This window comes from Triturus cristatus, chromosome 2_2 (assembly GCF_964204655.1).
Source record: "Triturus cristatus chromosome 2_2, aTriCri1.1, whole genome shotgun sequence".
NCBI classification, from domain to species: domain Eukaryota; kingdom Metazoa; phylum Chordata; class Amphibia; order Caudata; family Salamandridae; genus Triturus; species Triturus cristatus.
In genome coordinates this window covers 811,745,940-811,771,173 of record NC_140582.1, presented here as the reverse complement: position 1 = coordinate 811,771,173, position 25,234 = coordinate 811,745,940, and the positions used below count along the sequence as shown (strand labels likewise).

Genomic DNA, 25,234 nt, shown 5'->3' with positions numbered 1-25,234 from the left:
TGCATAGAAGGGTGTAGGGCGGGACTGGGCTCTCCTTTCAGACCTCTCTCTCACATAATGGGTGGGTGTAGTAGGGTGTGTGGAGGGATTGGCCTCTCTGCTGAGACTTCTCTCTGTAATGATAGGTGTGAGTAGTAGGATGTGGGGAGGGACTGGGCTCTGACACTCTCAGATGACTGGTATATGTAGTAGGGTGTGTGGAGGGACTGACCTCTTATTTGAGACCTCTTTCTAAGATGACTGATGTGCGTAGTAGGGTGTGTGGAGAGTGTCTGGCTTCTCCACTGAGACCTCTCTCTTGGACGATGGGTGTGCACGGTATGCTTCATCCAGGGACTGTCCTTCCAACTAACATCCTTCACTTTGATGATGAGTATGCATAGTAGGGAGTGAAGAGCCTTAACTTTACTCGCAATCCTTACCAAGCTGATGGGAGTACATAGCAAGACTCTGATAAAGACCACCACCAGTACGACTATTACCTACCGTAACAAGTGTGCATACCAAAGTCTATTCAAATGTCAACTACTCCTTCCTACTTTTCATGATTCTGTAGGAGTCTTGAGAGATCTTAACATATTTTCTTAAGAAAAAATGTAACCTTCTAATCATCACAGTACTCATCTCTTGCACACTTGCTTGCAAATACAAGGATGATAACATGCATTCCTACTAATAAAGTGTATTGAGAGATCATCAACACCCTTTCATACTATTCACAATCCCGTGAGTTTGTAAAAAATAGTTCAAAAGAAATAGACATTCATTTTCTTCGCAGTTTTGATCCCTTAGACACCACCTCTGAACTTAGGAGGGCAGCATGCTTTCTGTTGCCCCCTAATACAGCTTTTTATTTCATTTCCACAACACCTCCAATTTTTCACAGTAAACAGTAATGGTGGCCATTTCATTTAGAATATTCCAACAGCCAGCCTATCAGAGCACTCGCGGGTACCGCTCACTCCCCCTTGAGTGACGGAGGAAATATCACAATCATATAAATCCAGTACATATCTTACTTAGTCACAGAGTTCTGCATAAGGGACTGGGTGCTGAAAAATTGTATACCGAAAAGCATGGGAGCAGAATGCCAGTGGACCTGCCACAGCAAAGCCAAAAGAAATGCCACAGGAGAAACAAGAAGTTTCGACCTCAGCGGCATCTGACCCAAGTACCGGACAGACAATATAACACTCACAGTGTGAAGATCAATTTCCCAGGTCAAGAGAAAAATGCCAATAATGGACCCGACAAGGCCATAGTGATCCTAGAGCGAACCTAGAGCAATAAATAGGTCATGTTAATCACAGAACCACTGAAAAGCCACCGGGCAATTTCCTAATATCGCAGATGAATCATGCCAGCGAAGCCATAACCACCTGAAAGAAGAGGCCATAAATAGAAGAGCTATCGACAACCAAACAGCTCTAGAAAACACCATTGAGCTATATATATATATATATGTTGATGATGATTTTAAGCCTGTTTTCCTGACGGAATGACTCTGCAGCATCTCATTAAAAGCGCGCATCTAACATTTGCCTGGAGGCTCTTCTATGGGGGTAACTCTTGCGTTGGTGAATGTAGCGGCTGACCCAGCCGCGGATGAAGCCCCACTGCTGTTGCGGACCTGTGATGTCTATACAAATATAGGCATCAGTGATACGGGAGGCATTTGCCTAATGAGATGCACAAGAGAAGCAGTGCGTTTTTGCAGGACTGTAGCTTTTACCCACTGGGGTGTTCATTATTTCAAACGCACGTTCCGGGCAAAACTCACTTCAGTAATACTAAACGCTACTACAGGAACCAGCAGGCTGCGGGGGCGGCCACGCCCACTGGGGCGGGATCGAGAACATAAGTAGCAGCACCATTTTGCCTGTGAACATTGCAGTACCAATGCCAATGATTAAGGGGAAACCTGAAACGCGTCTGGCTAAGGTTGATGATGATTTTAAGCCGGTTTTCCTGACGAAATGACGCTGCAGCATCTCATTAAAAGCGTGCATCTAACATTTGCCTGGAGGCTCTTCTATGGGGGTAACTCTTGCGTTGGTGAATGTAGCGGCTGACCCAGCCGCGGATGAAGCCCCACTGCTGTTGCGGACCTGTGATGTCTATACAAATCTAGGCATCGGTGATACAGGAGGCATTTGCCTAATGAGATGCACAAGAGAAGCAGTGCGTTTTTGCAGGACTGTAGCTTTTACCCACTGGGGTGTTCATTATTTCAAACGCACGTTCCGGGCAAAACTCACTTCAGTAATACTAAACGCTACTACAGGAACCAGCAGGCTGCGGGGGCGGCCACGCCCACTGGGGCGGGATCGAGAACATAAGTAGCAGCACCATTTTGCCTGTGAACATTGCAGTACCAATGCCAATGATTAAGGGGAAACCTGAAACGCGTCTGGCTAAGGTTGATGATGATTTTAAGCCTGTTTTCCTGACGGAATGACTCTGCAGCATCTCATTAAAAGCGTGCATCTAACATTTGCCTGGAGGCTCTTCTATGGGGGTAACTCTTGCGTTGGTGTATATATATATGTGATCAGGGCCTCTGGTGAGGCTGAAACACGTCATGCAGGCGGTGCTGTGAATTTAAATAAAAAAATCTACTCACTCGCTATCAGGGTCGGTTTCCGTTTGTTCCCGCTCTCCTTCAGGATAATATATATATATGTATATATGTATATGTATATGTATATGTGTATATATATATATATATATATATATATATATATATATATATATATATATATATATTCATACAGATGTAGGATCTATTTAAGAGACCGATAAGGGAGAAAGGTGCTGGGGAACCACCATAAAACAAGGTAACAAAATAAGGAAAAGAGTCAATGAAGGGGATCCTTATAGCACAATGTAGTGCCAGACCTCAAATGCAGCTTTACTTGACCTCAACCGGTGCGAATAGAAACATCCATAGATGACATAGTAAAAATCCTACGGACCATAGTGGGTAAGATGACTGATTACATAGAAAAAAATCTGTAAGGAGAGACCTGGCAGATCTGTAATATACAAGACAGCCAATATAGTGATAGAAACTTGCCACATATAGACAAGGTAGGGACTCTAAGGATAAAATCAAGTCCCAACTATCTGCCAGTAGATGCATGAAAGAAAAAGAGGACCATCCCCGGAAGGGAGAGAAGAGGAGGAGTAGGAGGAGAAGAAGGAGGAGGAGGAAGAGAAGAAGAGGATGAGGAGGAGAGGAGGTGGAGAAGAGGCAGAGAAGAGGAGGTGAAGAAGAAGAGGAGGTGGAGAAGAGGAGGAGGAGAAGACAAGGAGGAGGAGAGGAGGAGGAGAAGAGGAGGAGAAGAGGAGGAAAGGAGGAGGAGAAGAGGGGAGGAAGAGGAGGAGAAGAGGGGAGGAGGAGGAGGAGAAGAGGAGGAGGAGAAAAGGAGGAGGAGGAGGGGAGGAGGAGAGGATGAGAATAGGGGAGGAGAATGAGAAGAGGGGAGGAGGATGAGAAGAGGAGGAGGATGAGAAGAGGAGGAGGAGAATGAGAAGCTACAGTCACCTGATGGGACAATAATTGAGTAGCAATCAAGCCAGAAAGAAGGCCCAACAGAGAAGATAACACTGCTGAATAAGGGAGGCAAAAAGAGTAACAAACAGTGTTACAGTACTCCAAAGGCGAAAAGAGCATGAAAAGCAGTGTTAAGGTTACAGCACAGCCATGTGGCAACCACAGAAAAGGAAACCCAGAACATAAAGTACGAGTTCACGGTGCATAATTTGGAGCCCCAAAAAGCAGGGAAGTTCACCAGGGCCTTGATAGCCGGCAGTTATACATGCCACCCACAGAAGGCAAAGTGCCGTCTAATAGCGGTTCCACTGAGATAGTGACGGCTGGCCAGTGTCGCTGTGCAAGAGAAACACAGAAGACAATACGCGTGCGCATTAAGGAATGGGCCACTATACACATACATACACGAGGATATATAAAATGTAGAGAACCTCATCAGGGATTATGGGCAGAAAATGGCCAGTACTCACCAGAGGTACAACTACAATTGTATGGGAAGAGTGTGACGAAGGAACCTAGGGACATCACCCAGTAAAGTCCACAGGGCAAAAACACAAAGACATATACAATATGTCAAGCGGAGGATAGATATCCACAAGATACAACTACAAATAATATCCATACCTACATGCAATATACATCTGAGAAAGCAGAGTATACATACCTACAGCATGGCTACACAGGGCGAATAACTTGTCTTCCTATGTAGGGATGCAGAGAATAGACACGCATATACAATATATATAGGACTACAAGCAGAAATGCTGGATGAAAGCATACTAGAGAGACCCTAATAGGGTATAGGATACACCACGAAGGCTCAACTCAACAGGACATAAGGAAACCCTTATGAAGAAAGCAGCTGTTTCTGCTGCAGGCAAATTAGGAGAAAGAAAACAACTGCACTAATCGTCAGCTACCACTTGAAACCCTATGTGGAAAAAAAGAGGAACTTCCTGAAAGGAGTGCAGGGTAACAAACAGAATCATTCTGTTACCTCAAAATGGTGCTGGCCGCACTTAACAAAACGGCAGGATTCAGATTTGTTGACTACTGCTCTGAAGTGAATACCAAACACAAATATGAACCTATTAGGTTGATTTATCATGGCCGGTCAGCTTTGAACTGACGCAGGGCTGAATCAGCCTGCTCGCCAAAGTGATGGATACCATCAAATGGCATACTTTGAAGAGCGTCTTTGACAAGCAATGAAAATCCAGATTGTCGCAGCCACGCATGCCTGCACAGCTCCACAGCCTGACCCGTACTTCTTCGATAGAATCGGTGGTGTCCATACTACACCTAATAAATTTGGCGGCTTCCCGGCCATCCTGCACTACTTGGAGGAGCTCCTGTCTAGCTTCCTCTGACACAGAGAGCAAGCGCTGTGCGAAAGAATCCCATAGAGCGTGAGACATTCTGCCTAAAACGCAGGCACTATTTAAAGATCGCAAGGCCACACTGGCAGAGGAGAAGAGGCTCCAACCACAATTATCCAACCATCTGGAGTCTTTGCCATGGGGAACCATCGGAAGAACAGAAGGGTCTGCAGATGCAGTAGCAGTCTGTATCACCAATACTTTAGTGGTGGAATGGCGAAAGTGGCAGGGAGGATCTACTGGGGCAGGGCGATTCCTGTGGCCCACTGCCCGGTCAACAAACTGCCCCATGACAGGTTGTGTAAGTCCCCAACAGTATGTAGAAGAGGAACTCATTGTAGGGGAGTAATGGGATAACTCCTGTCCCACCTTGACAGAGAACCTGCATCAAGGGATCCGTAGTTAGTTGCACAGAAGGGAATTGGCAATTGAAAATCGCAGCTGCTCTCCAAATCTGAGGCTGGGGATGACTGCAGGCTGCTAGCACCCTACAGATCAGTCAGCGAGTTTTCTTTCATGGGTGGTGGGGCTAGGGCACCCTAGAGAGTTTGCACACATCCTTCTCTCCTCCTCCTAAATGAGGATCCCCCACAGGGAACCACGGTAGAGAATGAATAAGATCCGAGTGAGACGGATCTACAATGAGCTGCGCTGCTGCACTCTATGCCATCCGGCGCCGCTGTAGCGTTGACTCAATGTCGGAAATATCAATGGGTTCTGCCTCAAGTAGTATTGCCGTACGTCGCAGGCTGAAGAGGCACAGACGCCAAAGGTGTGAACCCTGGAGGGCTGTGAATTGGTGCTGAGTGGAATCCGCTAATGGATTCAGGGGGCCCGCTGAGGCAGATGTCAAAGCCGCCAACGAAGAAGCAGATGGTGAACTCCCTACCTCTTTGGGGTTCGGAACCACACAAGAGGAAGTTGGACGGCAAAGACCCGATGAGGTAAAAGAAAATGCTCTTTCATCCGATCTAAGCTTGCCCCGGTTCCAGTGTATTCAGGGAGGCGCGGGGTCGATTGAGTGGCAACCGAGGCCGTGAGGCGACGTCCAACATTCGTTTGGAGTGCAGGGTCTTTGGCGACTTGTGGGAGGGCGATGTCTCCTCACCTGTGCGACTCCTCAACATATCTCCCAGCCTCGGAGAAAACGAACAATGCTGTGATTCATCTGAATGCAAAAACAACAGTTGATGGACAGAATGCAGAACAATGTCATACATTCACCCCAGTACAGAGATCTAGGCCTAAATAAATAGTTTTTTTGCTCTCCATGCCGTTCCAGTTTGAACCCAGCCATATGCAAATCAGTCTTGACCCTGTGCCTCATGGGTACAGTCCAGCCCGAACTGCCAAGCCATGTCTTCCCTGGACCAGAAACAAGCATCCTGGGACCGGTTTTGGGCTAACAGCCCTCATCAGCCAGGCTATCTTGAATCCAATGGCAAAGTGAGCAAGGGACCCACGTCTGGGCATACCCTGCCAACTCAGGGCGAACAAAGCAAAACCAAAGGGGATGATGGACGGAGTGTTGAACATTGCAAGCACTCACCCCCAGTCAACTGATCTGGGTTTAATCTATCATCATTCTTTAGCTCACTCCGCCACCCCAGTTCAGACATGTCCATATGCAAATCAGTCTGACCCTGTGCCTCATGGGAACAGTCCAGCCCGAACTGCCAAGCCATGTCTTCCCTGGACCGGAAACAAACATACTGGGACCGAAACAAGCATACGGGCGGGGTGAGCTAAAGAATGATGATGATTAAACCCAGATCAGTTGACTGGGGGTGAGTGCTTGCAATGTTCAGTACTCCGTCCATCATCCCCTTTGGTTTTGCTTTGTTCGCCCTAAGTTGCCAGGGTATGCCCAGACGTGGGTCCCTTGCTCACTTTGCCACTGGATTCAAGATAGCCTGGCTGATGAGGGTTATAAACCCGAAACCGGTCCCAGTATGCTTTTTTTCCGGTCCAGGGAAGACATGGCTTGGCAGTTCGGGCTGGACTGTTCCCATGAGGCACAGGGTCAGACTGATGTGCATATGGACATGTCTGAACTGGGGTGGCGGTGTGAGCTAAAGAATGATGATGGATTAAACCCAGATCAGTTGACTGGGGGTGAGTGCTTGAAATGTTCAACACTCCGTCCATCATCCCCTTTGGTTTTGCTGGGATGCATCTGAAAACCGCTTCTGGGGAGACGGATGACGCCGCGATTCATCTGAAACCCACTCCGTGAGGAGTTTCATACTGCGTTCCATCAACATCTTCGGCCAGAGACACTGACTGGAGCTGCAGTCAGCGGAGTGTGATGTTCACCCATACACCACAAGCAGACAGTATGTGGTTCCATGATCGACAACTGCCTCTCACAGGAACAACTTGGTTTAAACCCAGAAGACATCCTGTTGGAACAATGTTCCTGACAATGTGCTTGGTTGGCACGCAGACGTACCGCTGGGAAAAAAGTTTCCAGATACAGTCTGGTGCCTGGGGAAGATTCTGAATGCAAGGAATCTTTTGCAGGGTCTTCCTGTTGTGATGAAAGTCTGGGCCTGTGCACTATTCGGCCGCAGACAGATCAGCATTCGGTTTGCACCTTAAGGCCACTGGCAGCAGCTCAGTTTCCTGTTTGGGCAACAGAAGTAGTTCCCTATTCATCTCATCTGAGTTCAACTCGACTGTGTAAGTTCCTGCACATCTCTGTCAGGGGATGTCCAGTTTGTGACCAAGACAGGATCCTACATTCCCTTCCGCCAGGTAATGGAGTTGAATTGTCCCTTGGGGGGATTCTTAGCTTCACACCTACACACACTCTAGGTACACTTAGAGTAGGGTTTTGCATAGTAGGAGTATGCCAGATTACTGCCCTGTTTATATGCCTGCATAAATACACAGTTTTAGCACCAAGGTAGAACTGTATCTTCTATTTACACTTCCGGTGCTTCTAATCACTTTTGTCTGCTTCCGCCTAATAATTATCGCAGCACATGTATTCTATACAAGAATAACGTTGGTTCAATAAATATAATGAAAACGTCCCACTGTGTATTCTGTATATTTCGCTGGGAACAAGTAAGCACGAGTGACGGAGCGAAAGATGGTCATGGTCAGTGGTTGCTAGAAACGATTCGCTCCCTGGTAAGGGTAGGGGGGCTTAAGGTAGCACTGTGAGCTAGTAGGTCTCTAGGCCAACATATCCTGCCGGGGTGCCAAGAATCAGTCTAGGCACCTCGCCCAAAATGTAGGTTGTCAAACAACCACGCAGGTCCTACGGATTAGTGAGAACTACACGAAATGGAGCCCAATGTTGGTTTGGTTCTTATATAACATTCTATCGAAATAGTTCAGTTGTGCTTTTCTCAGAGACCGCTACTCACCTCCAAATGGGAGACGTCAGTGGTGAGAAGGAAAAATCCACCTCAGATGATAATACCCTATGTATGGGCTGTAGGCTATTCAAGCTTGTAGGATAACAATTCTCCTACATTGTGCTAACCCTATCTCCATGAATCCATTTACTAAAGAACAAGTTACTACTTCTGTAACAATATATCTGTAAGAGACACTAGTTAATGATCGACTCCTTACCTTAGAATGTCCCCAGGCATCAGATTGGATCCGGAAAGTTTTTGGAGCAGTACCCCTGTGCGTCGCGTCAGTAGGTGGCTTTGTGCGGCTCCACGTCCGTTGCTGGCGTCGTAAGCGCCGAGATAACGTCACTGAGACTACTTAGGCGCCACCCATGCGCGCTGACGTCAGTTCTGTACACGACTTTCAGCGGCAGGAACGCAGAGCCATGCAAGAAACTGACCACTGGTGCCATGAAACTAGGGCCCTGAAAAGGGGGATGACCTTAACCCAAGAAATCAGTTTGCAGAACGGGGAGGATGGGTGGGGCGTTAAGGAATCTATCACCAACTAATGTCTCTTACGGATATATCGTTACACAAGTAGTAACTTGTGCTTCTGAAACAGACACGTTAGTGATAGATACCTTACCTTAGAATAGATGCCCCAGCAATACCAACCCCGGTGGTGGGTCTGCGAACAAGATTACACCAGAAAGTCACAGAGAACAGAATGGCCAAAGAAGCCGTCTCTCCAGACCTGACGGTCAAGGCGGTAATGCTTGGAAAACGTGTGCAGCGAGGCCCTCGTAGCTGCCTGACAAATGTCCTGCAAGGGGACGCCACGTCACAAGGCAGTAGTGGCTGTCGTTGCCCTGGTAGAATAGGCACGCAGCCCCACAGGAGGCTCCTTCTTAGCCAACGAGTAACAGGCTTTGATGCACATAACGACCCATCGAGAGATGGACCTTTTTTGGCGCCCACATAGCCAATAAAGAGCTGGTCATCAACCCAGAAATGCTGTGTACGCTTCAGATAGAATGCGAGCGCATGTTGTGGGTCCAGACGGTGGAGCCTCTCCTCCTCCCTTGAAGGATGCGGAGGCGGAAAGAAGGTGGGCAAAATGATGGTCTGTCCGATGTGGAAGGGCATGACAACCTTTGGCAAGAAAGAAGGACGGGTCCTTAAAACCACCTTGTCCGGATGACCAGAAAGGAAAGGAGGTTTGGAAGAAAGTGCCTGGAGCTCACTCACTCTTCTGGAAGAGGTGATCGCTACTAGGAAAGCCGTCTTGAGAGAGAGAAGACGCAAAGGACAGGTATGAAGGGGCTCGAAGGGAGCGCACATCAGATGTCAAGACAAGGTTTAAGTCCCATTGAGGCATTATGAATGGCACGGGAGGAAACGTGTGCGTAATACCATTCAGGAAACGGCTAACAACCGGGGACTGAAAAAGAGAAGGCTGATCTAGAAGCCGTAAAAAGGCGGAGATGGCCAAAAGATAACCTTTGATAGTGCCCAGAGTAGCCCTGCTGGGCCAAAGAAAGAAGGAACAGAAGGACTTCAGAAAGAGGGGCAGAAAGGGGATCCACAGCCTTCGCTGTGCACCATGCCACAAACTTGTTCTACCTGCAGGCGTATACCGGTTTAGTGGAGGGGTGCCTGGCTGCTAGAATGATATCACAGACTTCGGGAGGAAGATCGAAAGCTGTTAACTGTCGCCGCTCAATCACTACGCATGGAGGTGGAGGCTGGGCAGGTTCGGGTGGAGGACCGTCCCCTGCTGCTGTGACAGAAGATCCTCCCGAAGAGGCAGAAGGATCGGGGGATCGATCGCCATGCTGAGGAGCTCGGGATACCAGTATCTTCGTGCCCAATCTGGAGCCACAAGGATGACTTGGGCCCGGTCGTGCCGGATCTTCTTCAGCACTCTGGGCAGAAGTGGTATAGGCGGAAAGGCGTACAATAGACCGCAACTCCACTCGCGACGAAAAGCATCGCCGAGCGAGTGCCGCCTTGGAAATTCCAACGCGCAGAACTGATGACATTGTGCGTTCTCTTCGGTGGCGAATAGATCTAACCAAGGCTCTCCCCACTGCTGAAAGAGACGTTGCACCACGTCCGAGTTCAGACGCCACTCGCGATCCATCAAGCACCGGCGGCTGAGTTCGTCCACCCGGGCGTTCAGAGTACCTGCGAGGTGTTGAACAACCAAAGTAATGCCTTGATGTTCCAGCCATGTCCACAGGCGCAGAGCATCCTGAAATAGGGTCCAGGACCCCACCCGCCCTGTTTGTTGCAATACCAAATGGCGGTGGTGTTGTCCGTGAATACCTGCACCACACTTCCCTGGATAGAGGGAAGGAATGCCTTCAGTGCAAGTCGGATTGCCCGAAGCTCCAACAGATTGATATGGAGCCGGGACTCCACCGGAGACCAGAGGCCTCTGATCTCCGCCTCTCCCAAGTGGCCTCCCCATCCCAGGAGGGACGCATCCGTCACCACTGTGTGCTCCAGTTGGGGAAGGGAGAGGGACCTGCCATCGACCCAATCGCGATTCGTGAGCCACCACTGCAACTGCCGTGCAGTGCCCTCCGAGATCTGTACATGATCGGACAGGTTGCCCTGATGTTGCGCCCACTGGAAATTCAGGTCCCACTGCAGAGCCCGCATATGCCATCTGGCATGTGTCACCAGCAGGATGCAGGAGGGCATCAGGCCCAGGAGCCGGAGGGCCATCCTGACTGAAACCCGCGACAGAGGCAGAAAGATCGGAATCATAGCCTGAATATCCCGGACAAGCTGCTCGGGAAGATAAACCCGAAACAGCGTCGAATCCAGAACCGCTCTGATGAAGGGGAGCTTCTGAGAGGGACTCAGGTGCGACTTCGGCACGTTGATGGAGAACCCCAGCAAATGCAGGAGGTCGGCCGTAGTCTGAAGGGGGTTGACGACTCCCTGGGGCGAGCCCGCCTTCAACAATGAGTCATCGAGGTAAGGGAAGACTGACACCCCTGACCTGCGCAAGTGAGCTGCAACCACCGCCATCACTTTCGTGAACAACCGAGGGGCGCTGCTAAGGCCGAAGGGGAGCATGGCAAACTGAAAATGCTCCTGGCCTACCGTGAACCGCAGGTAACGCCAGTGGGTCGGCAGGAGGAGGATGTGAAAATATGCGTCCTGCAAGTCCAACGCTACCATTCAGTCTCCAGGGTCGAAGGCAGCCAAGACCTGAGCCAGAGTCAGCATTTACAACTTCTCCTTCCGGAGGAAGCGGTTGACATTCCGGTGGTCCAAGATGGGACGAAGACCCCCTTTGTCCTTCTTGGGGACCAGAAAGTAGTGGGAATAACAACCACTCCCTACTTCTGGCCCAGGAATGCACTCGATGGCCCCCTTGGCCAAGAGGGCCTCAAATTCCTGTTGGAGAGTCGCCAAGTGTTCCCCCGACATGCAGTGGTACCGAGGTGGCATGGCTGGAGTGGTGGACTGAAAGGGAAGGGAGTAACCCTTGCGGATGATCTGCAACACCAACTTATCCGATGTGATAGCGCACCAGTGGGTGGGGGGGGGGGGTGATGGCGAATCCTGCCACCCACTGGCGTGGGGTGCTCCCCAAAGCTCTGATTAGGAAGGTTTGGAGGCAGTAGCAGCAGGGTGGAGGTGGACTGCCCCCCACGCTGATTCCCAGAGCCGAGCCTGCGGAAGCCGCATCCGCGCTGAGGCTGGTTCTGCACAGGCTTGCTGAAGGAACGTGCCTGGGCGCCCCTGCCTTGGTCATGAAAGGAATGAAAACCATAAGTGGCTGGGCTCTTCGTGGAAAGACCCAAGGACTTGGCCATGGCTCGCGAGTCCTTAAAACGCTCCAGCGCACTGTCGGCCTTATCACCAAATAGGCGAGTGCCGTCAAAAGGCATGTCCATGAGCGAGCTCTGGACGTTGGGCGAGAACCAAGTAGAACGCAACCAGGCGTGGCGTCGCAGCGCCACAGTCGTAGAAATGGCCCTGCCCAACGAGTAAGTGGTGTACAAACCCCACCGAATGGCGAACTTAGCTGCATCCTTACCCTCAGCAACCGCCTGGGAAAGCACAGCATGGACCCCGTCAGGACACTGAGGCAACACCTGAGCAACCGTAGCGGTCCAATAAGCCCCAAGCTGGCCGAGGAGAACAACCGCTTACCGAACTGTTCCAGCTTCTTAGAGTCCTTATCCGGTGGAGCCGTGGGAAAGGCACTCTGCAACGTCAAGGCCTGGATGACCGGACTCTCAGGCATGGGATGAGTGGTCAGAAACGCGGGGTCACCAGGCGCCGGGCGGTGACGCCTGGCGACATTCTTATCCACAGGGGTCCCTGTGGCCGGCCGCGACCAAGTGCCCAACAGGACGTCGGTGAGGGCTTCGTTGAAGGGAAGCAGTGGCTCCGACGAAGTCGACGCCGTCTGGAGCACCTCAGTAAGGAGGTTAGTTTTGAGGGCCACCTTAGGAAGATCAAGGTTGAGGACCACAGCAGCCCGACTGAGAACCATTGTGTAGGAAGGGCCCTCCTCCATCGTAGGCAGGGGAGAGGCAAACCCCGGGTCAGCAGAGACATCGAGGTCGCCGGCATCCTCCAGATCGTCCACCCAGTACTGCTCCGAGTCACATTGATGGGCAAGAGGGTCCTCGGACCCCTCCCAGTCATCCTCCACCTCCGTTGCATTAGAAACCGGACGCGGTGGCAGAGCCGGAGCAGGGACAAACAGCGTCGGAAATATTGCCGTGAACGGCACCGGCTCCCAATGCGGATCCCAGGCAGGAACTAAATGGTCCTGGGAACCGGGGCAAGGGTGGAACGAACGGCACCCACTGCGGTGCCGGAGGCGGAGCGCGGCTGGAAGCACCGGACCTCGTGGCGCCGGGGCAGGAGCCAACGGCATAGGATCCTGTGGCGCTGAAGCTGGATCTGCCAGAAGCCCCAAGGCCCAACAGGATCTGGACATGGGACCGCGGGGCCCAAAGGCGTGCCAGCGGGAGCCCGAGGCCTAATAAGGCAGTCCATGGTGGCAAGAAATTCTCGCACCTGTTCGGGAGTCGCCGTCGGACCCGGGTAAGGCGGGTAGGCCGCGGGACTCCAAGGTTCCAAAGGAGCCGCAGGGGCAGAACCCCTGTCCCCCTCGTCCGTATCAGAGGACCAACGGGGGGACGTCAGGGAGCGAACACGCTTCTTTGGCTTCTTTTTATGTCGTCACTTACCGGAATCCGAGGGCGAAGACCTGGAGCCCGAAGATCGATGACTGCGGCCCTGCGAGCGGTCCCGGGAACGGTCCCTGGACCTGGAGCGGCGCTGGGACGAGTGCCGGACCTCCAGCAGCTTCCGGCGCCGCTCCCTCAAGGCCTTTGGGGCCATGGCCCGACATTCCCGGCAAGACCGGGAGTCGTGGTCAGTCTCCAGGCAGTAAAGGCAAACATCGTGGGGGTCCGCCACCGACATATTGCGACGGCAGGCCCCACAAGACTTAAATCCAGGCATCCCTACATGCACCGGGACAAAAAAGGGGGAGACAAAAGTCTAAAAAGAGTAGTCAAAGTGACTAAGGTACGTGCTCTATCCGGATCTGCGCCTGCTGGCGCGGAAAAAGAAAGAACTGACATCAGCGTGCATGGGTGGCACCTAAGTAGTCTCCGTGATGTCATCTCAGCGCTTACGACGCCAGCAACAGACATGGAGCAGCACGACGCCACCTTCTGACGCGCAGGGGTACTGCTACAAAAGCTTTCCGGATCCAGTCTGACGCTTGGAGATATTCTATGGTAAGGAATCTATCATTAACGTGTCTCTTTCAGATAGAAAAAGTTACTTACCTTCGGTAAGGATATATCTGTAAGACAAAGATTAGTTATGGAATCCTCACCTTAGAATTACCCCCAGGTATCAGACTGGATCCGGAGAACTTTTCTTCAGCAGTACCCCTGTGCGTCGGTATGTGGCATCGGTTGACTCCGCGTTCGTCGCCGTCGCCAGAATGACATCGCAGTATCTACTTAGACGCCGCCCCTGCGGGCTGACGTCAGTTCTTTACACGACATTCCACACCAGAAGCGCAGAACCATGCAAGACACTGACCACTGGTGCACAAAACTAGAGCCCTGAAAGAAAGTCCCTTACCCTAGAAGTCAGTTCGCAGAACGGAGAGGATGGGTGGGGCGGTGAGGAATCCATAACTTAGCTACGTTTCTTACAGATATATCGTTACCGAAGGTAAGTAACTTGTTCATCTGAAAGAGACAATTAGTTATGGATTCCTCACCTTAGAATAGATACCCCAGCAATACCAACCCCGGAGATGAGTCTGCGAACCAAGCTCACACCAGAAAGTCCTGGAGAACTGAAGGACCAAAGAAACGGTCTCTCTTGACTTGGCTGTCCAGGCAGTAGTGTTAGGTAAACGTGTGCAATGAAGCCCACAAAGCTGCCTGGCAGATGTCATGAAGTGGGGCTTGTAGGAGAGTAGGGTCTGCTTTCTATGTTCACCCCCACTTTTTGCTTTTGCTTCACTGGTTTTCGACTTAGATGTGGCTGTGGGCCTGCTAATCAGACCCACAGCCCAGCTGTTCTCTCTCTAAATTCCTACTATGTACTTTAGGTGCATAACCCAATTGGTAGGGATCACCTTATTGGCCCCTGTATAGTGTACCCAGGGCATAGGTGTACCCTAGGCCTACCAGGGGCTGCAGCATGTATTATGACACCCCTGGCCTGGCCTTCCATTATGACACCACTGGCTGATCACTCAGCTGGGGCAAGGTCGTGTAATCACCCCTTGCTTAGGTGTAGTATTCCTATACCTACCTTACATATAGACACATGTGTACCTATCAGCCACTCCTATGGCAGGCCTTAACAATCCTGGAGGCAGAGTGCTTGGTAACATGTGAGATGGTGCTCTAGCATGAGCTGAGCCTGTCTGCAGCTTTCGGAACCATGTCCTTATAGCTGTTCTATGATATAGCCTACCATATACTCTTAAAGTACCTTATAATCTTAAACGGTTATGGTAACTATGGTTTGGCTTTATCAAAACATGTTGTGTAAGGTGTCTAACACTTTGGAATAATACCCCCATACCATTTCTGGTGATGAGGATATTATTCCTCCCTTCTAGAGGGAGAAGACACGTTGAAACCTACTTACCCGGTTAAAGTTAACCAGAGCCCCAGCATCACAAAATGGATGCTGCTGCCACAGACACAAGTCTGACCTCCTGCTGCTGCTGGGAGTCCTTCCAGCGAGGGAGACTTGGACAATAGGTTTCCTGCCTTGGGAGGTGCTACCACCACCCCAGACAGGCCTTAGTGTATTGGGGCAGGGAGGGATGAAAGAAACTAGACACTGCCTGGGGCACACAAGGTGTCCCATGCATAGTCCAGTTCAAACCGGCACTGGGGGCCCTCCAGCCCCAGCTCTTGCGCGAAACTGGACAAAGGAAAGGGGGTATAACCACTCCCCTTCCTGGTCCCACCCATAGGAGGGACCTTGCAGGTAGCCCAGCCCACTAGCCCAGTATATCAGTAGGTAGCTGAGCCCTGCAGAATTAGATTATCCTGAATCTGCAACTTGAACAGAAACTCTGGACCTTCGAAATTCGACCTCAGGAAGAAGACTGAAGAATCTCCCTTGTAGTGACCACCCTGGGCAACCAGGCACCATCCAGCGACCGCTGCTTGCTTTGTGATTTCCAGACACCTCTGAAACAGATCCACATCGACAGCAAAGCTGAGACCCGTGGAGGCGACGAGGGACGTGGGACCGACGACTTGGGAAAAGTGGCTAGTAACTGACTAGCACGACTTCTGAGGCTTCCTCGAGGCTGTGCTTGGGGAATTGAGAAGCCCCAATCCCGACCACCATCTGCAAAGAAGATCAGCTCCCCACACTTCACGTGTTCTGCGTGGGGCCCTTCTGCACCAGAGTTGCTCGACGTGTTGTCCGGTTGCTGGCCCATTTGCTAGTGACATCTGCGACGACGAACCTTTGATTTTATCTTGCTGGTCCGGCTCCTCCAGACTGGCACTCGCTCCTCTGTGAAAGAGAAGCACCCCAGACCTTCCTGGTCTGCACCAGAAGCAAGTCCTCCATCCTGTGTGGGTTCCGCTTGCCAAGGCTTGTTGGGTCCTAGCTCGACATCGACGCCGCCGACAGCAAGAGCCTTCGTGGGACAGCTCATCTCCTGGTCCTGGTCGTCCTCGACGCCTCCTGGTACCCGTGGCTGCTGCGACAAGCTTCACCTCTTAACCTGCATCTTCACGACATCGCCTGGTTCCTTCCTGGCCCCTGGCTGGTGACCTAGACTCTGTCCCTTCTGCTTGCAGGTACCTTCCTTCTTGATCCCATCCTTGGGATCCACCGGACACCCTTCACTGACTGCCTGTCAGCAACTTTCCTTCAGGCATCCATAGGAGTCAACGACGAAACCAGACGCAAGTTCACACCTATGCACCCCGCAGCCCGTGGGCTAGGTAACTTGAGTACTCCGGTGCTCACAAGGGTATTGACTATCCTAGGGTTTAGTTTCCAAGTCTCGACTTCCTAGTTACTCCAGAAGTGTCCTAAAACTCTTAATTTCTAATAACTACTATTTCTATCGACTTTTACGCATTACGCGTGAGTGTTTCCACTCTGCACCTGAATCCCGTGGGCCTCCCACTTCCTAACCTTTGGTAGTATAGTGTAGCCCCAGCGATTCCCTAGGCCTAGGCCTATCCTGTGTTCGTGACAGTGGTTCTTATACCACTTACTTAGTATATGGTTTGCGTGGCCCCTAGGGCCTAACTGTATTACTTACCTGTGTGACTTAATGTATGCTTAAATAAGACTGTGTTGTACTTACCTCAAATCTCATAAAGAGTGCTGAGGGTATTTTGACTAGAATAAATACATTCTATTTTTATATACATCTGTTGTGGTGTCCTTTCATTTGGTATTCAAGGGATTGCAAATGGTTTAACAGCTGGCTTCACATGCCATTCAGAGTTTAGCCTAAGACTGCTCTTGTCCATGCTACCACTAGGATAGCTGGTCTATAAGGTTGACTTTACAACCAATCACCATAAGGGTTGTTTGGACTGATACAAGCTGTACACTAGAATTAGTGACATCATATATCAGGCCAACTTCTCACAGGGCTTCAGCTCCCAAAGCAGTAGTAGCTGCCGTCGCCCTAGTAGAAAGGGCACGCAACTCCACTGGATGTTCCTTTTTCACTAAGGAATTGCAGATTTTTATGCAAAGAACGACCCATCGAGAGATGGTTCATTTCTGCACAGCCCAACCTTTCTTGGCGCCCATATAACCAACAAAGAGCTGGTCATCCCCCCGGAATTGTTTTGTGCGATCCAGACAGAATAAAGGCGCACTTTTGGGATCCAGACAGAGGAGCCTCCGCCCCTTTAGAAGGATGTGGAGGGGGAAAGAAGGTGGGCAAAGTGATGGTCTGTCCTATGTGGAAAGAGGTAACCACTTTGAGAAGGAAAGAAGTCCTAGTGCGAAGGACAACTTTGTACGGATGAACAGCCAGGAAAGGAGGTTTGGAAGAAAGAGCCTGAAGCTCACTAACCCTGCAAGCAGAGGTGATGGCAACCAAAAAGGCAATTTTAAGAGTCAAAAGTCTGAGAGGACAGTTATGCAGTGGCTCGAAAGGAGTGCACATAAGGTAGGTCAGAACCAGGTTCAAGTCCCACTGGGGCATTACGAAAGGAAAAGGAGGAAACAAACGAGTAAAGCCCTTAAAGAAGAAATTTACAATATGGGACTTAAAAAGAGAAGACTGATCAGAAAGCCGAAGAAAGGCTGCCATCACTTTCGTGAACACCCGAGGGGCGCTGGTAAGGCCAAAGGGGAGCACGGTAAACTGAAAGTGCTTGGGGCCTACCGTGAACCGTAGGTAATGCAGATGGTCTGGCAGGACGGGGATGTGAAAATAAGAGCCCTGCAAGTCCAACGCTACCAACCAGTCTCCAGGGTCAGGGCAGACAGACCTGAGCCAGTGTCAACATTCTGAACTTCTCCTTTCGGAGAAAGTGGTTAATGTTACTAAGATCCAAGATAGGATGCCGGTCTTTGTCCTTCTTGGGTACCAGGAAGTAGTGGCAATAACAACCCCAATCTACATCTGGCACAGGAACGTGCTCAATGGCACCCTTGGCCAAGAGAGCCATAACTTCCTGATGGAGAAGAGGCAAGTGATCCTCCGATATGCAATGGAATTGCAGTGGCATGGATGGAGGGGTTGTCTTGAAAGGGAGGGAGTAGCCCGTTCGGACTATCTGCAAAACCCAGCTGTTCGACGTGATGGTTTGCCAGTGAGGCAGGTGATGGCGCAATCTGCCACCTACTGGCACTGGTGGCCCTGAAACGTCAGACTAGGAGGGTTTGGAGGCTGCTGTAGAGGGGGCGCGGGTGGACTGGCCCACCCGCTGGCCCCCAGACCCACAACGGGGAGACCCACATACCCGGCCGCGCAGAGACTGGACAGCTTGCGCAGGCCTGTGGCTCTGGACGGAATGTGGCGGGGCACCCCTTCCTTAGCCACGAAAGGGGCGAAAAGCAGACTGCGCAGGGCGGGAGGTGAAAGCGAGGCCCAAGGATCGGGCCATAGCTCTGGAGTCCTTAAACCGATCGAGCGAGTTGTCTGCCTTGTCGCCAAAGAAGCGACGGCCATCAAAGGGTATATCCAAAAGTGTTGTGTGGACATCACCCTTGTGTGGACATCACCCAAAAAGCCAGTGGACGTCAGCCAGGAGTAGCGTCGCAGGGCTACCGACGCTGAAATTGTCCTGCCTAGCGAGTCGACGGTATCCAGCCCACATCTTATGGCGAACTTGGCTGCGTCTCTCCCTTCGGCAACTGCACGGGTCAGCACGGCCCGGGCCTGCTCCGGGCACTGTGGCAGCAACTGCTCGACCGAGTCCCAAACCGAGTGGAAGTAATGGCCCAAGAGACATGCTGTGTTCACCGACCGCAATCCTAAGCTGGAGGAACAAAACATCTTTTTCCCAAGGTGGTCCAGCTTCTTGGATTCCCTATCAGGTGGTGCGGTAGGGAATGCGCCCTTGGAAGTCGAGGCTTGGACCACCAAGCTCTAGGGGCTAGGATGTTGGTAGAGGAAAATGGGGTTGCCCGGGGCCGGACGGTGGCGTCCGCCATTCATCCTATCCACAGGAGCCCCTGTGCTAGGCTTGGACCAAGCGCCCAGAAGGATGTCCTTGTGGCTCTCATTGAACGGCAGCAGTGGTTCCGAAGAGGCCACTGCTGGTTGAAGCACCTCTGTCAGGAGGTTGGTCTTAACTGCCACCGTAGGTAGCTCAAGGCCCAAGGCCTCAGCCACCCTAAGCAACACCACTGTGTATGAGGCTCCCTCCTGGGTAGCCACGGTTGGGGGAGAAAGCATGCCTCACCAAACTCCTCTCTCCAGTCCAGTTCTTCTAACTGCTCTGCCAGAGGGTCCACAGACCCCCCCCAGTCCATCTCACCCTCCTCTGGTAGCCACTCAGGGCAATAGGGAACATCAGGGGAGAACAGGGGTACAAAGGTACCGGTCGGCGCCGGTCGATGCCGGTCTGGCTGTGTCCACATCGAGGGGGAGGCTGGGGTCGTAGTCGGTTGGGACACAACCGGTGTCGTAGGGGGCGTAGGTGTCGCCAATGGATTTGGTGCCAGAGGTGGTGAATTAAGGTCGACCGGCGCCGATCCGGATCCAGGCCTGGATCTCTGGGGGCGCTGCAGCACCGGGACCGAAGTCACCGGCATCGAAGGCCTAGAGCCCACAGCCCAAATGCACGCAGGTGGAGTCCGGCTGTCCAAAGATGGAGTCCACGGCTTCGTAAAAACTACGAAGTTGGGCAGGGGTTGCTCCGGCTCCCGGAAAGGGGAGGGGGGGGGGATAGGGGAGGGGGAGAGAGAGGCTCGGAGTTGACCCAACAGGTTCCGCAGGCGGAGCAGGAAACACACCTACCATTCGCATCCCGCGTCGGCCGACGGACGGGGAGAACGCAAAGAGCGACAGTGCTTCTTCGCCTTCTTTTTGTGCTTCGACTTACTTAAAGACTTCGACGAGGAGTGGTGGTGATGGCTCCGCGACCAGTCCTGCGACCTCCCTCTTTACCGGGACATCGAGAGCGGCGTGGAGCTGACTCCCGGGCCTCCAGAGGCACACGAGATGGGGGTCCGTGACTGACATCAGCTTGTGGCAGGAGCCACAAGGCTTGAAGCCGGTCCACCGATGTGACATCCCTGTGCACCCAGAGTCAAACGACTCGAAATGACGTCGACAAAAAGTTGAAAAATGATAGTCAAAAAGTGACTAAAGATACGGCTCAATCCGGATCTGCGCTGGCTGGCGCCGAAAAAGAAAGAACTGACATCAGCGTGCATGGTCGGCGTCTAAGTAGATACAGCGATGTCATTCCGACGATCACAACGCCAACGACAACTACGGAGTCGATCGACACCACCAACCGACGCGCAGGGGTACAGCTGAAGAAACATTCTCCAGATCCAGTCTGACGCCTGGGGGTAATTCTAAGGTAAGGAATCCATAACTAATAATCTCTTTCAGATACTAAATAAAAAAAATATGACAAATAACCCATTACTGTTTGTAAGCTCATTTTAAGGACTGTGATATTAAATAGGAATTATAAGTATGAGATTCTTCCAAAACGATTTCTCATGAAAAAAAGTCATCCTTTGTCTGTAACCCTACATTTTTTGCCAAATAACACTAAAAGTGAGGATGATTCTTTAGTTAGTAAGACTGGATATTCCTGGGCAGACAAACTCTTTTAATGTACGATTTACTGAAGCTGCCCACTTGTTTGCAAATTTGAAAAATCAAACAAGAGCTTAGTTTATTACTAAATCTGCAAGGTTTAAGCATAAGACCATATTGGACCTCAATGTGAGTGTATCAGCTCAATTTATTACACACAGATCAACCCTGGTTGTATCACTCGATTCGAGGACCATTACGTAATTTCAAGCACAATTGCACCTACTATAGATGACGGAATCCTGGAAATGTCATAGAGGAAGTAGTGCACTGGTCTTTAGTTCAAACGAATTTTTATGAATCATAAGTAGAGGGGCACTTAATGGAAAGTATCAAATCAGATACATATACCAATTACATTTCATCATTTTGCAGTGTGTTTATCCTTTATTTCCAAATTTGGCCAGTTTAAAATTCTGTCCAACCTTTGGTGTTATATTATTTTTCAAATTGTGTTGCTCATTTCAATTATTGTTTGTATTCAGGTGCTGGTCTTATTCTTTGTATTTAAACTTAATATTTTGTTAAGAAAAAAGACTTTTCCTTGTGTAAGAACTCAAAAGACAACCAACGTTTTAATTTTCCATTACCTCTGTCTCCTTTTTAATAGTGTCAACTTGATTGATAAGTTTACAGTAAGCCTGAAACAGAAGCAGTAACTGAAAATGCAACTTGTAGAGCCTCCGACACAACTCCAGCTCCTAAAAACAAACCAAATATTAATGTTATGGCTGATTCAAACAAATGGGAAACAAAAAACAGTTAATCACAAACAAAGTCCAGTAGTTGTTCTAACATAGAATTAGCAACGAGAACTGTGAAACTGAACTACAGACAGAAAAAAAAAAAATGATTTTCACTATCTTATGCAAAGAGATATGAAGATGTGTAGGGATGTAGAATTACCATTTGAACTGACATCAATGAAAAGTTACTTACCTTCAGAAAAGATCTTTCTGGTGGATACTTTGCCTGCAGATTCCTCACCATTGAATATTTCAAATGTCAGACTGGATCCAGAAACCTCTGACTTAGTTCTCCAGCGCTGGTAGGAGGTGCAGGATCTGGCTTGATGCAGGAAACAGGGTTGTGGTGATATCACTGGTCCATCAACGTCAGTTCTCACTTTTTTTTAAATGTGTATCTATTGGCTGGGACAGGAATAATGTTTCTAACAAAAATAGGTGCACTGCAACAAACTAAGTTGGCATCTTTTTGTAAGGTTTATGAATTTCTTTCTGAAAGTGAAGGAGGGTGGGATCAGTGATGATTCTGCCAGTACACTGAGAATCCACCAGAAAGATCATCACCGAAGGTAAGCTTTTTCTTCCGATGGATACTTCTACATGCAGAATTCTCACCTTTAAATAATATCACAAACAATACTCCAGTAAGGGAATGCCTTTTTTGTATGGTCACATCCAAAGTTTAGGGCTGAAGCTGCAGGTTTTCCGAATCAGAGTGCACTGTGTCCTGCTAACCAGACCACAAGTCATCAGGACCTTAAAACGTGTATGTTTCATTGGCTTATACCCAATTAGCATTACCTGACTTACTTGTAAGTCCCTAGTATATGGTACCCAAGGTACCCTGGGCCTGTAAGTTAAAGTCATTCTAGGGATTGAAGCACTGGTTGTGCCACTCTGGGTGTGACAAAACCTTCTGTGTTTGTTCACGGCTACACAAGAAACCTGTCCCTGAAACAGCTTTCTGCCCATCTGGGAAGATGTGCAAAAGACTTCCAGGAAAGGACACAATAGAAGCCTGCATGGGTAAGAGGTGTTATCTCTGACCCAACAAGAAGTCACGCTGGAGCTGACCCATAAGGCGAGCTTCAAAGGAAAAGCCCCCTTTGAACGGCAAGTAGGAAACACTTGGGCGATGAGCTGTTCTACTGGTAAGGCAGACAGGATGCCACGGGGGACAGAGTGGAAACCAGTTGTCAAACTCGTTTTACAGTGGTGTGTAGCCCTCACCCCCACTCCTCCTAGTAGCCACACCTCTGGGTTGGGCTAGGAAGCTAAGCATGCAGAGAGAGGGGTTTTGCCATGTTGGGAGTAGGCAGAACAGAGACCTCTGGGATAGCTCGAATTGTACACTTCACAGGAAGTAGTCAACATGAGGGAGGTAACCAAGGAGCCCATTGGCTAGTGACCATGATTTACATTCAGGGCATTTTCTGGGCTTAAAAATGCCCCTCCCATGAACCCAGATCTCATTGGACTGGAGAACAGGACTGACTGCATCAAGTACCCGGTAAAGAGAGGCTTCACTGACATGGACTGCGCCTGATGCACCTGGTGGCTAGTGAAGGAGAGGGACTGGGCCTGTTGAACAAGTTACTTACCTTAAGTAATGATATATCTGTAAGAAACATTAGTTAGCTATAGATTCCTTACCTTAGAATTACCCCCAGGCGTCAGACTGGATCTGAAAAGATTTTATATCAGCAGTACCTCTGCGCATCGGAAGGTGGCTTCGTTCGGCTCCGCGTCTGTCGTGTCCTCAGGATGATGTCGCGGTAGCTACTTAAACGCCGCCCTCGCACGCTGACGTCAGTTGTCTACACGACTTCCGCGCCAGAAACTCAGAGCCATGCAAGACACTGACCACCGGTGCACAAAACTAGGGCCATGAAAGGATATCCTTAACCCAAGAAATCAGTTTGCAGAACAGGGAGGATGGGTGGAGCGGTAAGGAATCTATACCTAACTAATGTTTCTTACAGATAGATCGTTACCGAAGGTAAGTAACTTGTTCATCTGAAAGAAACACGTTAGTTATAGATTCCTTACTTTACAATAGATACCCCAGCAATACCAACCCCGGTGGTGGGTCTGTGAACCAAGATCACACCAGAAAATCCTGGAGAACAGAACGGCCAAAGAAGCCGTCTCTCTGGACTTGGCTGTCCAGACAGTAGTGTTTCGTAAACATGTGCAGTGATGCCCACGTAGCTGCCTGACAGATGTCATGTAGAGGAACTCCTCTTCCCAAGGCAGGAGTGGCTGCCGTCGCCCTGGTGGAATGGGCGCGTAGCCCCACTGGAGGCTCCTTTTTAGCCAAAGAATAGCATGCTTTTATACACAAAACAACCCATTGAGAAAAGGTTCGTTTGTGTACAGCCCGACCTTTCTTGGCACCCACGTATCCAACAAAGAGTTGGTCATCCACCCGCAACTGTTTTGTGCGAATCAGATAGAAGGAGAGCGCACTTTTTGGGTCCAGACGGTGGAGCCTCTCTTCCTCTTTCGAAGGATGCGGAGGCGGAAAGTAGGTGGGCAAAGTGACAACCTTGGGCAGGAAGGACGGATGAGTCCTAAGGACAACTTTGTCCGGATGCATAGAGAGAAAAGGAGGCTTAGAAGAAAGCACCTGGAGCTCACTCACTCGTCTGGCAGAGGTGATGGCCACCAGGAACGCAGGTTTGAGAGTCAAGAGCCTTAAAAGACAGCTGTGAAGCGGCTCAAAGGGAGCGCACATTAAATAAGTTAAAACCAGATTCAAGTCCCACTGAGGCATAACGAGAGGAATAGGAGGAAAGAGATGAGTTATGTCTTTCAAGAAGCGACTTACAACCAGTGACTTGAAAAGGGAAGACTGATCTGGAAGCCGAAGGAAGGCAGAGATGGCAGACAAATAGCCCTTGATACTGCCCAGAGCAGAGCTCTGCTGGGCTAGAGAAAGAAGAAACAAGAGAACTTCAGAAAGAGGGGCAGAAAGGGGATCCACTGCCTTTGCTGTGCACCATGCCACAAACTTGTTCCACCGGCAGGCGTATACCGTCTTAGTGGAGGAACGCCTGGCTGCCAAGATAGCATCACAGACTTCGGTAGGCAGGTCAAAAGACGTCAACTGCCGCCGCTCAATCTCCACTGAGGTGGAGGCCAGGCAGGTTCGGGTGGAGGACCGTCCCCTGCTGCTGCGACAGAAGATCCTCCCAAAGAGGCAGTCTGATAGGAGGATCAATGGCCATGTTCAGCAGCTCGGGATACCAGACTCTTCGTGCCCAATCCGGAGCCACAAGAATGACTTGGGCCCGGTCGTGCCGGATCTTATTCAGCACTCTGGGCAGAAGTGGTATAGGCGGTAAGGCATACGACAGACCGCAACTCCACTCGCGACGAAAAGCATCGCCTAGCGA

General features: G+C 50.3%; 1 protein-coding gene across 19 annotated transcripts in view; it reads right to left on the bottom strand.

Moving 5' to 3' along the window:
* The window catches only part of FRYL (FRY like transcription coactivator), a 2,516,714-nt gene that overhangs the window by 82,935 nt on the left and 2,408,545 nt on the right, over nt 1-25,234 (bottom strand). For all 19 annotated transcript variants that reach the window (XM_085642132.1, XM_085642134.1, XM_085642126.1 and 16 more), the window contains one exon: nt 21,681-21,791. In XM_085642132.1, the coding sequence (XP_085498258.1) occupies nt 21,681-21,791 (111 nt within the window). The remainder of the gene's footprint in view (nt 1-21,680; nt 21,792-25,234) is intronic.